Below are 16,009 nucleotides of genomic sequence, written 5' to 3'. Positions count from 1 at the left end.
ATGTTTTGTCTTCTTTCTCATGTAGAATTTCATTATTTTGTGAAAATACAGAAAATGTGTGTCTGCAGAAAGTGTAAAACTCAAGTGATGAACTATTAGCCAACTGTTTTGGAAGAGAATGTGTAAATGACAGAAAAACTTGCTGTAGGCCTACTCACGCAGAGTTTTCCCAGAATATTGACTGGGAAAAGTGTTCATGAATTTCAAACAACGTGGTTATTTAATGCATTTTTATCAGAGCAATGCAAAATTAGCCACGGTTTAGTTCACATAGTCAACCAGGGACGTGCAGTCATAGGAGGCAGGGGAGGCAGAGCCTCACCTATCATTTTGAAAAGTAAAAAAAAAAATATTAAAAAAATATTTTTTTTAAAATTATAATAATCATATATATTTATGTATTATAAAATAAATATTCATATTTCTCTAGTTATAAGTGTTACGAGTGTCATTTCTGCATGATTCCGATCATTTCGAGCATTTTTATTATCAAAATCGCTGAATTTGAGCATTTCCGGTTCCCAGGGACAGTAGACGTGCCGTGTACTGAGGCAAATGCATTGCTGTCTATGGACAGCTGAACCAGTGCCTCAGTAGGGATTGCGCAATCACTCCAAACTGGGTTTTACGCATGCGTGCGCAAGCGCAGAACCTTTGAGTTGAGCTCAAAATGCATTGAAAAATATTGCTTACTGAGGCAGGCAGTAGCACTGATTCAGTAAAGGGGGCGAGCGAGAGCGCAATTCTCGGGTACATAGTCTTACGTTGGACTTGTCTTCTTCTACACACTTCTACTTGACCTTGACGGCGAAAATGGAAGATTGCATTGCTAACCTGAAGCAGTTCTCAAAACTGGACTTTCAGTCCAAACAAGAAATGATTGATAAGAGTGCTGGAGCTAAAAGGTTTGCTTCAAACGACGGGACAGAAGGTATTGGAGTGTTTCACGTTTCCCAACGGGACTACATATTCGTGCGAAACACGGACCTCGCTAAGAAAAATGCCTTGAAGTTGTGAGCAGAATAGTTGCTATTCCTGAGCTAAACTACTGACTGCATTCGCTCAAGAAGAGGAGGGAAATCGCGGGAGAAGACAACGGATTTCCACTGAACTATACGGACATTCGTGAGTGGATTACGTTTGTTTCACCTCTAATTGACGGTTACGAGCTCCAACAAAAGTGCACCAACTTTAAATTAAACTGGTCAGTAGAACATTTTGGTATTGTGTGCTATGTCTGCGGTGTTTAACTGTTTGCTTGTGAATATGTTGTGTTAATAAATATGCAATTGTTTTTGTCTAAACTGCGAATTCAAAACTCTGTCCGAGTCATTTAAATTAGCATCCCAAAACCGTAGTTATATTGTCCCTAGACAAAATAAAATGAGCCACATCATTGGTGGGAGGGATACATACGCTCGCTTGATACTATTAATATCTTATTTGACAGGGTGTAAAAGTTCAATTAGCACACCGGTTGTACGTTTAGCTGTAAGCCTTGTAAAAGTTAGGTTAACAAGTCAGCTAAGTATTGAGCCGCATAACTTCTTATAATAAAAAAAAACCCGATCGTTTAAAAGTAATAGTATTAGGCAATGAAACATAACGTTTTTTCAGTCCTGGTCAGATGATTTTAAACCATATGCATTTTTACATGTATGATGTATACATTTACATTTTTTTTAAAACAACTAGAGATCGGAATGACGTAATCACTTCCGGTTTCTGTGCCTCATCAGCTAGGAACCTCACCGCACGTCAGTCACTGTAGTCAACTCACATGGTGAGAGTTTGAAGTGTAAAGATGTGTCAAAACAATTGATTACGTATTAAGTGGAAGAGCAGTAGCAAGGCATCTGTTTAGCATAGGTAATTATTATTAATCTGCAATGTGACAACAAACGACAATGTCATTCCTTATGCTGTTATACTGAATAAAAGGACTGCCATTCTGTTATACTGAATAAAAGCACTGCCATGCTGTTATACTGAATAAAAGCACTGCCATTCTGTTATACTGAATAAAAGCATTGCCATGCTGTTATACTGAATAAAAGCACTGCCATTCTGTTATACTGAATAAAAGCATTGCCATGCTGTTATACTGAATAAAAGGACTGCCATTCTGTTATACTGAATAAAAGCACTGCCATGCTGTTATATTGAATAAAAGCACTGCCATGCTGTTATACTGAATAAAAGCACTGCCATGTTGTTATACTGAATAAAAGCATTGCCATGCTGTTATACTGAATAAAAGCACTGCCATGCTGTCTACACTTTGTGTAAGATAAGCACACTCCCACTGAATGAGGCGCATTGCTCTTGTAGTCTGACAGATAGGAGATCAGAACAGAAGTGTCTACTTGAACACACACACACACACACACACACACACACACACACACACACACACACACACACACAGTCTGGGGCAGAAGAGCAGTGTGGGAGAGCTGCTTTCTGGAAACCTCAAAGGTGCTGCGGTGTGGATTGGAACTAACTGGCCGTTCAGTTGCCACACACACACTCAGCAAACACACATAAAGTCATTTGAGGCCGTTTATAGTTATACGACATGTCTGATGTGAGGTGCTCCGCAATCTCCTCCAGGGGCCAAGTGCAGCATGTGCTGTTAGGGAGACAGAAGGCCAGCGGTGACACACACAAACACACACACACACACACACACACACTTGCAGAAGGCCAGCAGTGACACACACGCGCACACACACTGGCAGAAGGCCAGCGGTGACACACACACACACACAAGCGCACACACACACATTGGCAGAAGGCCAGCGGTGACACACACACACACACACACACACAAACGCAAAAACACACACACACACACACTGACAGAAGGCCAGTGGTGAGGGAGGAGTGGGGAGAGGAAGATGAGGGAGATGAGAGGAGAGAGGAGTAGGAGTGTGTTTACTTAAAGGGGGGCAGGAAGAGAAAGCTGTGAAGGGCAAGTTGAGAGTGTGAGAACTTGACTGCAGATAGGGTAAACCGTACAATAAAGTGTGTGAATAAGGACATTGCTGGCTGGTGGCTACCTCTGTGTGTGTGTGTGTGTGTGTGTGTGTGTGGTGTGTGTGTGTGTGTGTGTGTGTGTGTGTGTGTGTGTGTGTGTTTGTGTGTGTGTGTGTATTGTACATGGTTGTGAAGGCTTATGGAGGTAAGACTAAATACACTGTATGGGCATACTATTTTTATATACTATACTACTTCATATACTTTATTTGAAAACTTAACAAAGTGAATTTCAGCGGGCCAGGCAGATCCAAATATTGCAATTTTTGTTTTTTTTAATTGGCATCAGATGTTTGTGACAGACTGCTGGTGAGTTAGAGTAACTACACATGAGTGATAATGAATTACACATGGCATATAACAGCTGATGAGGAACCATGATGATCTTAGATAGGTATGGCATATGGCAAGAGCTGATGTGGAACCATGAGGATCTTAGATAGGTATGGCATATTACAGCTGATGAGGAACCATGGGGATCTTAGATAGGTATGGCATATTACAGCTGATGAGGAACCATGGGGATCTTAGACAGGTATGGCATATTACAGCTGATGAGGAACCATGGGGATCTTAGATAGGTATGGCATATGGCAACAGCTGATGAGGAACCATGAGGATCTTAGATAGGTATGGCATATTACAGCTGATGAGGAACCATGGGGATCTTAGACAGGTATGGCATAATACAGCTGATGAGGAACCATGACGATCTTAGATAGGTATGGCATATAACAGCTGACCAGGAACCATCAGGATCTTAGATAGGTATGGCATATAACAGCTGATGAGGAACCATGACGATCTTAGACAGGTATGGCATATTACAGCTGATGAGGAACCATGGGGATCTTAGATAGGTATGGCATATTACAGCTGATGAGGAACCATCAGGATCTTAGATAGGTATGGCATATAACAGCTGATGAGGAACCATGAGGATCTTAGATAGGTATGGCATATTACAGCTGATGAGGAACCATGACGATCTTAGACAGGTATGGCATATTACAGCTGATGAGGAACCATGGGGATCTTAGACAGGTATGGCATATTACAGCTGATGAGGAACCATGAGGATCTTAGACAGGTATGGCATATTACATCTGAAGAGGAACCATGAGGATCTTAGATAGGTATGGCATATTACAGCTGATGAGGAACCATGACGATCTTAGATAGGTATGGCATATTACAGCTGAGGAGGAACCATGAGGATCTTAGATAGGTATGGCATATTACAGCTGATGAGGAACCATGGCACCAGAGACAGGTATGGCATATAACAGCTGATGAGGAACCATGAGGATCTTAGATAGGTATGGCATATTACAGCTGATGAGGAACCATGGGGATCTTAGATAGGTATGGCATATTACAGCTGATGAGGAACCATGAGGATCTTAGATAGGTATGGCATATAACAGCTGATGAGGAACCATGGGGATCTAAGATAGGTATGGCATATTACAGCTGATGAGGAACCATGGGGATCTTAGACAGGTATGGCATATTACAGCTGATGAGGAACCATGACGATCTTAGATAGGTATGGCATATGGCAACAGCTGATGAGGAACCATGAGGATCTTAGATAGGTATGGCATATTACAGCTGATGAGGAACCATGGGGATCTTAGATAGGTATGGCATATTACAGCTGATGAGGAACCATGGGGATCTTAGATAGGTATGGCATATTACAGCTGATGAGGAACCATGGGGATCTTAGACAGGTATGGCATATTACAGCTGATGAGGAACCATGACGATCTTAGATAGGTATGGCATATGGCAACAGCTGATGAGGAACCATGAGGATCTTAGATAGGTATGGCATATTACAGCTGATGAGGAACCATCAGGATCTTAGATAGGTATGGCATATAACAGCTGATGAGGAACCATGGGGATCTTAGATAGGTATGGCATATTACAGCTGATGAGGAACCATGGGGATCTTAGATAGGTATGGCATATAACAGCTGACGAGGAACCATGGGGATCTTAGATAGGTATGGCATATAACAGCTGATGAGGAACCATGGGGATCTTAGATAGGTATGGCATATTACAGCTGATGAGGAACCATGGGGATCTTAGACAGGTATGGCATATTACAGCTGATGAGGAACCATGACGATCTTAGATAGGTATGGCATATGGCAACAGCTGATGAGGAACCATGGGGATCTTAGATAGGTATGGCATATTACAGCTGATGAGGAACCATGAGGATCTTAGATAGGTATGGCATATTACAGCTGATGAGGAACCATGAGGATCTTGAGCCGTTTCATCAGCCTGAGCAGCAAGGAAAAGGGAACCAGAGAAGACAGCAACAGCAGGTACGGGGTGAGGGTTCAGATTCAGTGCAGCTTTAACTCTGGTTTATACAGTGCAACTTTAACTCTGGTTAATTCCAGTCAGTGCAGCTTTAACTCTGGTTAATTCCATTCAGTGCAGCTTTAACTCTGGTTTATTCCATTCAGTGCAGCTTTAACTCAGGGTTAATCCATTCAGTGCAGTTTAAACTCTGGTTTACTCCATTCAGTGCAGCTTTAACTCTGGTTTATTTTATTCAGTGCAGTTTAAACTCTGGTTTATTTTATTCAGTGCAGTTTAAACTCTGCTTTATTCCATTCAGTGCAGCTTTAACTCTGGTTTACTCCATTCAGTGCAGCTTTAACTCTGGTTTATTTTATTCAGTGCAGCTTTAACTCTGGTTTATTCAATTCAGTGCAGCTTTAACTCTGGTTTATTCCATTCAGTTCAAAGAAACACTTTGCAACAATTTGACACTTTTTGAGATATGGTTTTATAGGCAACTAGTTTAGGTACCATCCTCAAATTAGTCACACCAATTAGTGTGTTGGCAAGCTTCTATCAGTGTCAGCTGGGCTGTTGGTGGTGATTGCAAGGTTTTTGCATGCCTTTTAAGTAGTTAGCTTACTACTTTTGGAGCAGAACTCCGTATTGCTGCTTTAACTCAGGGCTACTTCATTCAGTGCAGCTTTAACTCTGGGCTACTTCATTCAGTGCAGCTTTAACTCTGGTTTATTCCATTCAGTGCAGCTTTAACTCTGGTTTATTCCATTCAGTGCAGCTTTAACTCTGGTTTACTTCAGTCAGTGCAGCTTTAACTCTGGTTTATTCTATTCAGTGCAGCTTTAACTCTGGTTTATTCCATTCAGTGCAGCTTTAACTCTGGTTTATTCCATTCAGTGCAGCTTTAACTCTGGTTTATTCTATCCAGTGCAGCTTTAACTCTGGTTTATTCCATTCAGTGCAGCTTTAACTCTGGTTTATTCTATTCAGTGCAGCTTTAACTCTGGTTTACTTCTGTCAGTGCAGCTTTAACTCTGGTTTACTCTGTGCTGTTGTGCACTGAGTTCCCATTCAGACAGTCTTCCATATGTGCCAGAGCATCCAATACAGTCTTTAGTCATCCTAGGTTCTTGTTTTAAATAAATATTCCAACTGGTTGGTGTGTTAGACCCCTTGCCCAATAGTCTCAGAACTACTGCAGCAAACGTTCTCTCTCCCCCCTATTCACAGCTTGAAGAATGTTTTAATTGGTAGTATAATTACATAATTACAATTACATCATTTAAATAATATCTCAAGAGACAGTTTTCTGTGCTTTTTGCATAACAAAAAAAAAAGAACAACCTTTGACTCCTGCTTGATGGAAGAGAATTTGCATCAAGGGTCTTGTGTTTTTGGTTGCATCAAGGGTCTTGTTTATTCCTTCAGGCAGCAGATCCGGACGCTGGCCCCGAGTCCGAACCCAAACCCGGGGTACAGAGGCTGGGTAAAGGTGGTGTGGACCCTGTGGAGGAGGGTCATCGTGGGGTCAGTGGTCGTGGCGTCGGCGACGCGGTAGAAGGCCAGCAGCCCCGCCGGCGGGTCCAGATACACCCCCACCCTCGTGGAGCCGGGCCCCGGCAGCTCGGCCTTCACCGAGTCGTGCCAGAAGATGTGCCGGGCCGGTGCGCAGATGAAGCACCAGGACTGGTCGTTGAAGCCGAACAGGCACTCGTTCCCCAGGCCCTTCCTGCTGATGCCCTTGTAGGACACCACCGCCTCCACGCCGCACTTCCCCGTCCACTCGAACTCCCAGTAGGCCCGGCTGCTCACGGCCTCGCGGCACAGCACCTGCGGCCGGTGGTCGAAGCGCTCAGCGTGGTCCGGCTGAGCCTGGTCCTGATTGGTGGAGGTAGCTTCATGGTTCCCCTCGCTCAGGCTCAGACGCTTGTAAGCCGTGTTGGGATCAAGTGTCAGCTGACAGAAATCTGATGGAATTTAAAGAACATCCCTTGCTTATCAATTCACATTTCACAGAAAACCCTTGCTTATCATCAACACTTAAAATCACTGGTACTTGTAGTAAACCAGTTCATTTTCTATTTAATATAATTTCCTTTTTCCTTTGGTCATCTGGGTTTTGACAAGAGTACAATCAACATGACACATTTACAATTCCTTAATACTTCAATACTTTGAAAACACACAAGTTCCTTCCTAATTCAGGACTCAATACTTAGCTAAATATATCTCTTTGGACTTGAAAATATCTGTCAATTCTTCGCTATGACCAAAGGAAAACCAGTTCATTTTCATGGCAATGTCTGTCTGGCTTGGTGTGGTATTAATGCTCTTACATAGTAGGAACTCATCTCTGGTCTTTGGCTCAGCAGCTGGTTCAACCTGAGGCTCTGTGGAGATAGGAAAGAATGAAACGATAGAGCACATTACCTCAAAATCAAACTTCAATATTGATCTATTAACTCCATTAAGATACTCAATGAGATCATCTGTAATTTGCAATAGAGATCATCTATAATCTAAAAGACACTCCAGTCATTATCAGTAACTGTATTATCATACAATCACATGTCCCAAGCCACTTCATTTTAACTAGCAGTCTTCTAGCAGTGCATTAGTAGTTTGGTGAGTAGTGTATGCGGAGTTATACTGTTTATACGTATACGTATGTGTGTGTATGTGTTTGTGTGTTTGTGTGTGTGTGTGTGTGTGTGTGTGTGTGTGTGTGTGTGACCTACCATAGAGTGATATCTTGTCTATTTGCTTAATCAGTAAATCTTCTGTCCTCATTTTGACTTCATTGGCTGCCCTTAAGAGGTCCTGAACGGGCAACATGGAACTGATAGTTGTGTTGGGGAGTTCCTCGAGTACCGGACAGGAACTTAGAGACTGGAACATCTACAGACACGCAAACACAACACACACACACACACAAACACACACACACACACACAACACACACACACACACACACACACACACAAGTAATACCAGCAAATGGAAGAAAAACAGAAAGACAAATACGGAATAAAACTACTGTTTAAATTACAATAAGTTAATATACATTACATAAAGTTAATATATATTACATTAAGAACATATATATTACATTATATTACATTAAGAACATATATATTACATTATATTACATTAGGTTCATATATACAGCGGACCTTTAAGAGTACATTAAGCATACAAAAGTATGTGTACAAAAGTATACTATTCTTTTATTTTAAGTATACTCTATACTTATTGCTGCTAGTTGGAGGAGGAAAGGTTAAGGGGCTGATTGAATGAAAACAAGGCAAAGGGCCGGTTGAATGAAAACAAGGCAAAGGGCCGAATGGCACTACACCAACTCCTCCAGGTATCAGTGCTCTCATAATACCTGTAGGAACTGGACATGGTCCTGTGTGTGTGAGATCTGCTCCAGCTCGGAGTCTCTCCTGCGCAGCTCTGCGATCTCCCCCTCCAGCCGCTCCAGGAGCCCCTCGGCCCTCCGCAGCTCCCCGCGCTCCTGGGCCAGGATCAGCTCCTCCAGCTTGGAGCGCCGCTTCTCCACGGACACCAGCAGCTCGCTGAAGATGCGCTCGCTGAAGCTGAGCGCGGTGCCCGTGGAAGCCTTCACCCACCGGGGAGCAAAGAGGATAAGGGGAGAAGAGAGAAAAGAACGTGTGAGATGAGGAAAGGAGAGGAGAGGAGCAAAGAGGATAGGGGAGAAGAGAGAAAAGAATGATGAGAGATGAGGAGAGGAGAGGAGAGGAGAGGAGAGGAGAGGGGGGAAGAGAGAAAAGAAGGATGAGAGATGAGGAGAGGAGAGGAGCAAAGAGGATAGGGGAGAAGAGAGAAAAGAACGTGTGAGATGAGGAGAGGAGAGGAGAAGGGCAAAGAGGATAGGGGAGAAGACAGATAAGAAGGATGGGAGATGAGGAGAGGAGAGGAAAGGAGAGGAGAGGGGGGAAGAGAGAAAAGAATGATGAGAGATGAGGAGAGGAGAGGAGAGGAGAGGAGAGGGGGGAAGAGAGAAAAGAAGGATGAGAGATGAGGAGAGGAGAGGGGGAAAGAGAGAAAAGAAGGATGAGAGATGAGGAGAGGAGAGGAGAGGAGCAAAGAGGATAGGGGAGAAGAGAGAAAAGAAGGATGGGAGATGAGAAGAGGAGAGGAAAGAGGTTGGAAGGATAACAGAAGAGTGCAAAGTACAAAAAGGAGCTCAACCCTTGACACAGACCAGACAGGAAAACTCACTTGACTGCATCACACCCTCCGCAGTGAAGACCTTTCTCTGCACAAGGCAGTGTTTTACTGCATCTCAGCACTGCTGTGTAACCTCCCCTCTTTTAAAGTACGGTGCTGAGAAGACTAGAAGTCTTACAGGGCATTGCTCCATACCGCCTGGGATCACTTGGATATTTCTATCCTGTGCAGTTTTGTTTCATTTGAGTTTAGTTCTTGAGTTAAATTTGGTTGATTGATTTGACTGTCTCTACAGTGCAGTGCAGCGACACGGTGTTCAGTTGCTGTGTGAAACAATGTCAGTCACACACTTTCAGTCACACACTGTCAGTCACACACTGTCCGTCACACACTGACGATGGCTTAAGGCCGAAACGCGTCTGTGCAAAATAAACTGGTCTTAATATTAATGAGAAAAGCTTGAGAGCGCGGTTTTATTCTACTCATAGTTAACATTCTTTTACTCGAACCCGAAAACGCATTTTTTTTTAAGTAGAGTGCGCCTATCCCTACTAACAGTTGCTGTGTGAAACAACGTTGCTCACAGAAACAGGTCAACTAAAAACCTCCTTCTTCATGCTTACTGCTCATGGCGTCCTAAACCCCTCCTTCTTCATGCTTACTGCTCATGGCGTCCTAAACCCCTCCTTCTTCATGCTTACTGCTCATGGCGTCCTAAACCCCTCCTTCTTCATGCTTACTGCTCATGGCGTCCTAAACCCCTCCTTCTTCATGCTTACTGCTCATGGCGTCCTAAACCCCTCCTTCTTCATGCTTACTGCTCATGGCGTCCTAAACCCCTCCTTCTTCTTGCTTACTGCTCACTAAACCCCTCCTTCTTCTTGCTTACTTTTAGAGAGCTCATGGCGTCTCCTTCGTCATGCTTACTTTAAGAGAGTTCATGGCGTCTCCTTCGTCCTGCTTACTTTAGGAGAGCTCATGGCGTCTCCTTCGTCATGCTTACTTTAAGAGAGCTCATGGCGTCCTTCAGCTCGTCCACCTTCTCCTCACGCTCTTTCATGTGATGTCTGGACTTCTGCTGTTTCTTTCCAAGTTGCTTCTGTTAAATCCACACAAATGGACACTTCAGAGGACACTTCATAGGACACAAATTCCCACACCCACACCACCTATGTGAAGAACCTGCGCCCAGCACAAGCTATTAACTATACTAAACATTACCATAAAAGGGCCTCAAGTAACGACAAGAGCTAATTCCATTTTTAAAATGATGAACTCTAACCAAGTGTTAGTATTATACATGTATAACGAGGAAAACAGGCACTCTTTTCGACTTCAGCACAAGCTATTAACTACTAAACATTACCATAAAAGGGCCTCAAGTAACGACAAGAGCTAATTCCATTTTTAAAATGATGAACTCTAACCAAGTGTTAGTATTATACATGTATAACGAGGAAAACAGGCACTCTTTTCGACTTCAGCACAAGCTATTAACTACTAAACATTACCATAAAAGGGTCTCAAGTAACGACAAGAGCTAATTCCATTTTTAAAATGATGAACTCTAACCAAGTGTTAGTATTAAACATGTATAACGAGGAAAACAAGCACTCTTTTCCACTTCCTGTTTACAAAGGGAGCAGGCTGCATCAGTGCTTAAATACTTAATAATCACACAATAATAACACAGAGACCCATCACTGCATGCAGCTGAAATCCGACCAGTCACTTCAGGTTCCTGGAAAATCCCACTGATCTTCACAATCTTTTCCAAAACAATATTTCAAGGACTTTTAAAATATCAAAGACAAAAGAAATTTGTGGACAAATATATTGAAATATATTCCCTTTGGAACATGTCATGAATGACACGTCACGATTATCATAATGTGGGTGGTCATCTGGAATCCGGCAGTGGGTGGTTATGAAGGAGCTCTTTGCTTGAGCGACATGTTTACACACAAACACTTTCCAATTGGTTGCCTGGAATGTTTTAGGCTATTTAACCCCCTCAAAGTTAAAAGGCCAACAATATCCGTGACGGATATCTACAAATAACCATTTAATGGGTTCTAACTGCAAAAAAAACTGAAAGATCTTAGAATGCACAATCATTTTCGAACAGGTGACCTTGTGTGACCAGGTGACCTTTTTCAAATTCACAATAATGAATGAATATCAAATTTACAAGAGCCAAATTCAATATATGACTGTAGTTAATAACCCCCCACTACTGAAGTGCTCCAATATATACTCTTTGATGATATCCCGTCTCTTGAAATATCTTTTCCTAGGATAATAAAGCTTCTTAGGATGAATACAATGTACAAATACGTAACAACACACATAATGGCCATCCAGAGACACGAGCATACTAACGAATTACTAACCCACTACTTCTACTGTAGTGCTCCAATATATACTCTTTTATGACATTCCATCTCTTGAAATATCTTTTCCTAGGGTAATGTAGCTTCTAAGGATGAATACGATGTACAAATACGTGACAACACACATCTTGGGCATCCAGAGACAAGAGCATAACCTCCTGTTTACCTGTTTCTCAGTTCTCTCCGCGACAGCTGACACGGTCTTGTGGCCGCTGTGCGCGTCCATGACACACTGCAGGCAGATGACCTGCTGGTCCGTGCGGCAGAACACCTCCAGCAGCTTGTCGTGCTCCTGGCAGATCCTCTCCTGGAGCCGGGCGCAGGCGTCCACCAGGTGGTGCCTGAGGGATTATTTTAAGAAGTAAGATGAAATGTAACAATTCATTTAATTAGTTAAAGGGTTTCTAAGTCACACACACAACGATGTAAAATGAGTGAGAAGGGGAGGGTCATTAGACTAAGAAAAGAAGCCTTCTGATTGGTTGGAGTCAGGTTGAGGTCAGGACGTTTGATTGGGTTAGGGTTTCAGCCAGTCATTGGCTTGAATGGGAGTGTCATAGTATGTTTTAAATGTTTGCCGTGAAACTCATTACTGCAGAAATTCTACCGGTGTGACTTTCTCTAATTGTGCCGTTAAAATGTACAATTAAACTGCACTGGGACCAGCATCTGCAAATCCGACTTCTGGTTCTGAGCAGGGGCTGTGTGTGTGTGTGTGTGTGTGTGTGTGTTTGTGTGTGTTTGTGTGTGTGTGTGTGTGTGTGTGTGTGTGTGTGTGTGTGTGTGTGTGTGTGTGTGTGTGTGTGTGTGTGTGTGTGTGTGTGTGTGTGTGTGTGAGTGTGTGTGTGTGTGAGTGTGTGTGTGTGTGTGTGTGTGTGTGTGTGTGTGTGTGTGTGTGTGTGTGTGTGAGTGTGTGTGTGTGTGTGTGTTTAGTGGACACCACATGCCTCTTGGCGGCGTGCAGCTCTTCGTGGCAGTTGAAGTGGCTCTGGCAGTAGGAGTCCAGGCACACCAGGCAGGACCGCACCGCCTTGAGCTTGTTGCCATGGCAGACGCCGCACTCCACGTCGCCCGGGCCGGCCACCGCCAGCGCAGGGTTCGAGGCCTGCTCCCCCGTGTGCTTCAGCTTCTCCACCACCTGGGGACGACAGTGGTATAGAAGTCGTGAGAGAAGAGAAGGGAGAGAAGTCGTTTGGTAGTCAGAAGGTTGCTAGTTCGATTCCCTGTCGAAGCGTCCTTGAGCAAGACACTAAACCCCAAATTGCTCCTGATGTGCAGTGTGCCATCAGTGTAAATGTAAAATGTGTAAACATCCTTGTAAGTCGCTTTGGATAAAAGCGTCTACTAAATGTAAACGTAAACGTATGTACCTCGGCCAGCATGGCGTTCCGGCCCAGGTACAGGAGGTAGAGAAGTCGTTTGGTAGTCAGAAGGTTGCTAGTTCGATTCTTGAGCAAGACACTGAACCCCAAATTGCTCCTGATGTGCAGTGTGCCATCAGTGTAAATGTAAAATGTGTAAACATCCTTGTAAGTCTGCTAAATGACTAAATGTAAACGTAAATGTATGTACCTCGGCCAGCATGGCGTTCCGGCCCAGTACGGGCCGCGGGGAGAAGGTCTGCCGGCACTGGGGGCAGCTGTACACCCCTCGCTGGTCCTCCTGGTCCCAGCAGCCCTTGATGCAGCCGCTGCAGTAGCTGTGCCCGCAGGGGAGGGTGACAGGGTCCCGCAGCAGGTCCAGACACACCGGGCAGCTGAACTGGTCCTGGGCCACGGCTATTAAAGCCTCCGCCATTATTATTATTTTATTTTTTTTAATGAATGCAGAAACCCCTCACTGAAACAGAGAAAGTAAAAGGGGGGGAGACAGAGAAATGCTGGAGATGGAGAGAGAGGAGGGCAGACAGTTTAATTTCCTCAGCCACCATCGAAGAGGAGTGGCTTTTCAATATGGGGAGTTTCGTTAAAGCAACATCACTCTCTCAATTCAGCCAGGTGCTGAGAAACTCACGGTTATCCTGCAGACATTCTGCGCCAAGAGGAAAAATACATCACCTCTGACACGGAACCTTAGAAGGCTGTTTCTAATTGTATGCACTGATTCCTGTCAAGCCGCACCCTGACCAGAGCGTGCGTGCACGCATGTTTGTGTGTGTGCGAGTATGTAGCCTATGTAATGTGCTCGTAACCATAACATTTGCATCACTTGACCACTGACAGTACCCGAAGTGCTTACTTCAGGTTGTGTACGCATGTCACACAGTCTGCATTTCACACGCCACAACAGAAGCTCCGTATGATCCCGTGTGCAGTGTCGCTTGTAAGTCGGCTAATAACTCTTTTACCTAGTAAAGTTAAGACCGTTGCATACATACATACCTCTTCCTTGAAGAACAGAGACACAGGCGGAGGCAGTGTTGATTCGCCACCTCTTGATGTTATCAGGTGCTTATAGTTGCTCCGGCGGAAAACCCCTGATAAGTTGCAGGGGTCGCCCGACCAAGCAGTGACAGCGGCACGGACGCACGGACCCCGCCCAGCGCGTTCCCGCCGGGGATGGCACAAACAAAATAAACAAATCCCATTTAATAATTTACTAAAACCGGTCTTGTTGCCATCGGTGACATCCGCACAGCTACAGTCTCTCCTATACTATTTGCAGACAGCAATAACAACGCATTCAGATAACTGCACGCAAATTACACTGACCGTTCCTTAACGTGACCCGGCGCAGTGTGTCTATACATCCTGGCGTTTAATGCTGTGGCCGGGCCGGCTCAATAAACAAGTTTCGCTCCATTAGCTTTTATGTGAAATGCCGGAAGGTTGCTCGGGCAGAACATGTATTCGAGTCGGTCAAGCCTGCCTTTCTGCCCCGCCCTGCCGGCACAGATCTCTGGACAATAAACAGCTCTGTGTCTTCTTTGGGTTGACGACTCAGTGAAATGATAAAAAAAATACGTTAGCTATATTTACAATTGTAAATGTTTTTAAAACAACAAAGAGGAGGATTTACAGATACACTCCACGATTAGGTTTTGCGAAAGTTTCTTGATATTTGAGCTCAACAGCCAATTCAATTACACCCCTCCTTTCGTTTTGCTGAAGCACGTGTGTTGACTGGATTGTTTTCGTCTCGGTCCGAGCCGCTATGTTGCTTTGCCATTTACAGGTCTGTGTATGAACACCAGAGGTTTTTTGACCGCAAACACGGAACGGAGAGCTAGAGGACTGTAACGAGCAATTAGCTTAATTTGACAAACACTGAATGGGATAAGAACTGCGGACTGTGCCTTTAACCACATCATTTCAGCTGCACCAAGCCCTCTGTAGCCTATTTGATCATTGATTGAAGAGGTTGGATGTGCCATGTATGATAACAATATCACATTAGTGTTGAAGATGCCTATGACCAAACACTCTGATAACACACAAGACACACACACACACACACACACACACACACACACACACACACAAACACACACACACACACACACACACACACACACACACACACACACACACACACACACACACACACACACACACACACACAGAGAGAGAGAGAGAGAGAGAGAGAGAGAGAGAGAGAGAGAGAGAGAGAGTGGAATACACATAAACAAACTAATGAATACACACACTTTCTCCTGTGTGACACCTCTGGGTTTTAAATGTGTAGGTAAAGGAGGCTTGAGTACTGTTATGGCACTGAGCTGTTGAACAGAGAGCACTTTTATGACACAGTCCATAAAGAGACTTCAGCCATCAAAGAGTTTTAATGATGCGGGTGGGGGGTCCAGACAGAGAAAGAGAGAGAGAGAGGGGGTGGGGGGTGGGGGGAGGGGGGAGGGCACAGGGGAAGACATGGAGGGAAAGAAATACAAAATTGTACATATTTCATTTTTATAAATAATTTCATATTTGTCACGACAGAATCTGTGGAGAGTAAGTGCATCATATTGGCTTATCAGACATCCGTATGTTTAAAGACAAAAACAACAAAGATAAAGATACAGAGAGAGAGAGAGAGAGAGAGAGAGAGAGAACAGA

General features: G+C 44.0%; 1 protein-coding gene across 1 annotated transcript; it reads right to left on the bottom strand.

Annotated features, from left to right (window-relative positions):
• Positions 1-6,783: 6,783 nt before the first annotated feature.
• LOC308376150 (E3 ubiquitin-protein ligase TRIM16-like) lies at positions 6,784-13,751 on the bottom strand (the record flags this gene model as incomplete). The annotated part of the gene is made up of 8 exons (XM_080852424.1): positions 6,784-7,334; positions 7,704-7,757; positions 8,106-8,265; positions 8,756-8,989; positions 10,565-10,660; positions 12,121-12,295; positions 12,902-13,092; positions 13,527-13,751. The coding sequence occupies 8 exons, from the start codon at positions 13,749-13,751 to the stop codon at positions 6,784-6,786; spliced, it is 1,686 nt and encodes a 561-aa protein (XP_080708550.1).
• Between the last annotated feature and the right edge of the window lie 2,258 nt (positions 13,752-16,009).

This window comes from Sprattus sprattus (genome assembly GCF_963457725.1).
Source record: "Sprattus sprattus genome assembly, chromosome: 15".
Classification (NCBI taxonomy): domain Eukaryota; kingdom Metazoa; phylum Chordata; class Actinopteri; order Clupeiformes; family Clupeidae; genus Sprattus; species Sprattus sprattus.
The sequence above is the reverse complement of the archived record's forward strand: the minus strand, read 5'-3'. Positions and strand labels throughout refer to the sequence as shown.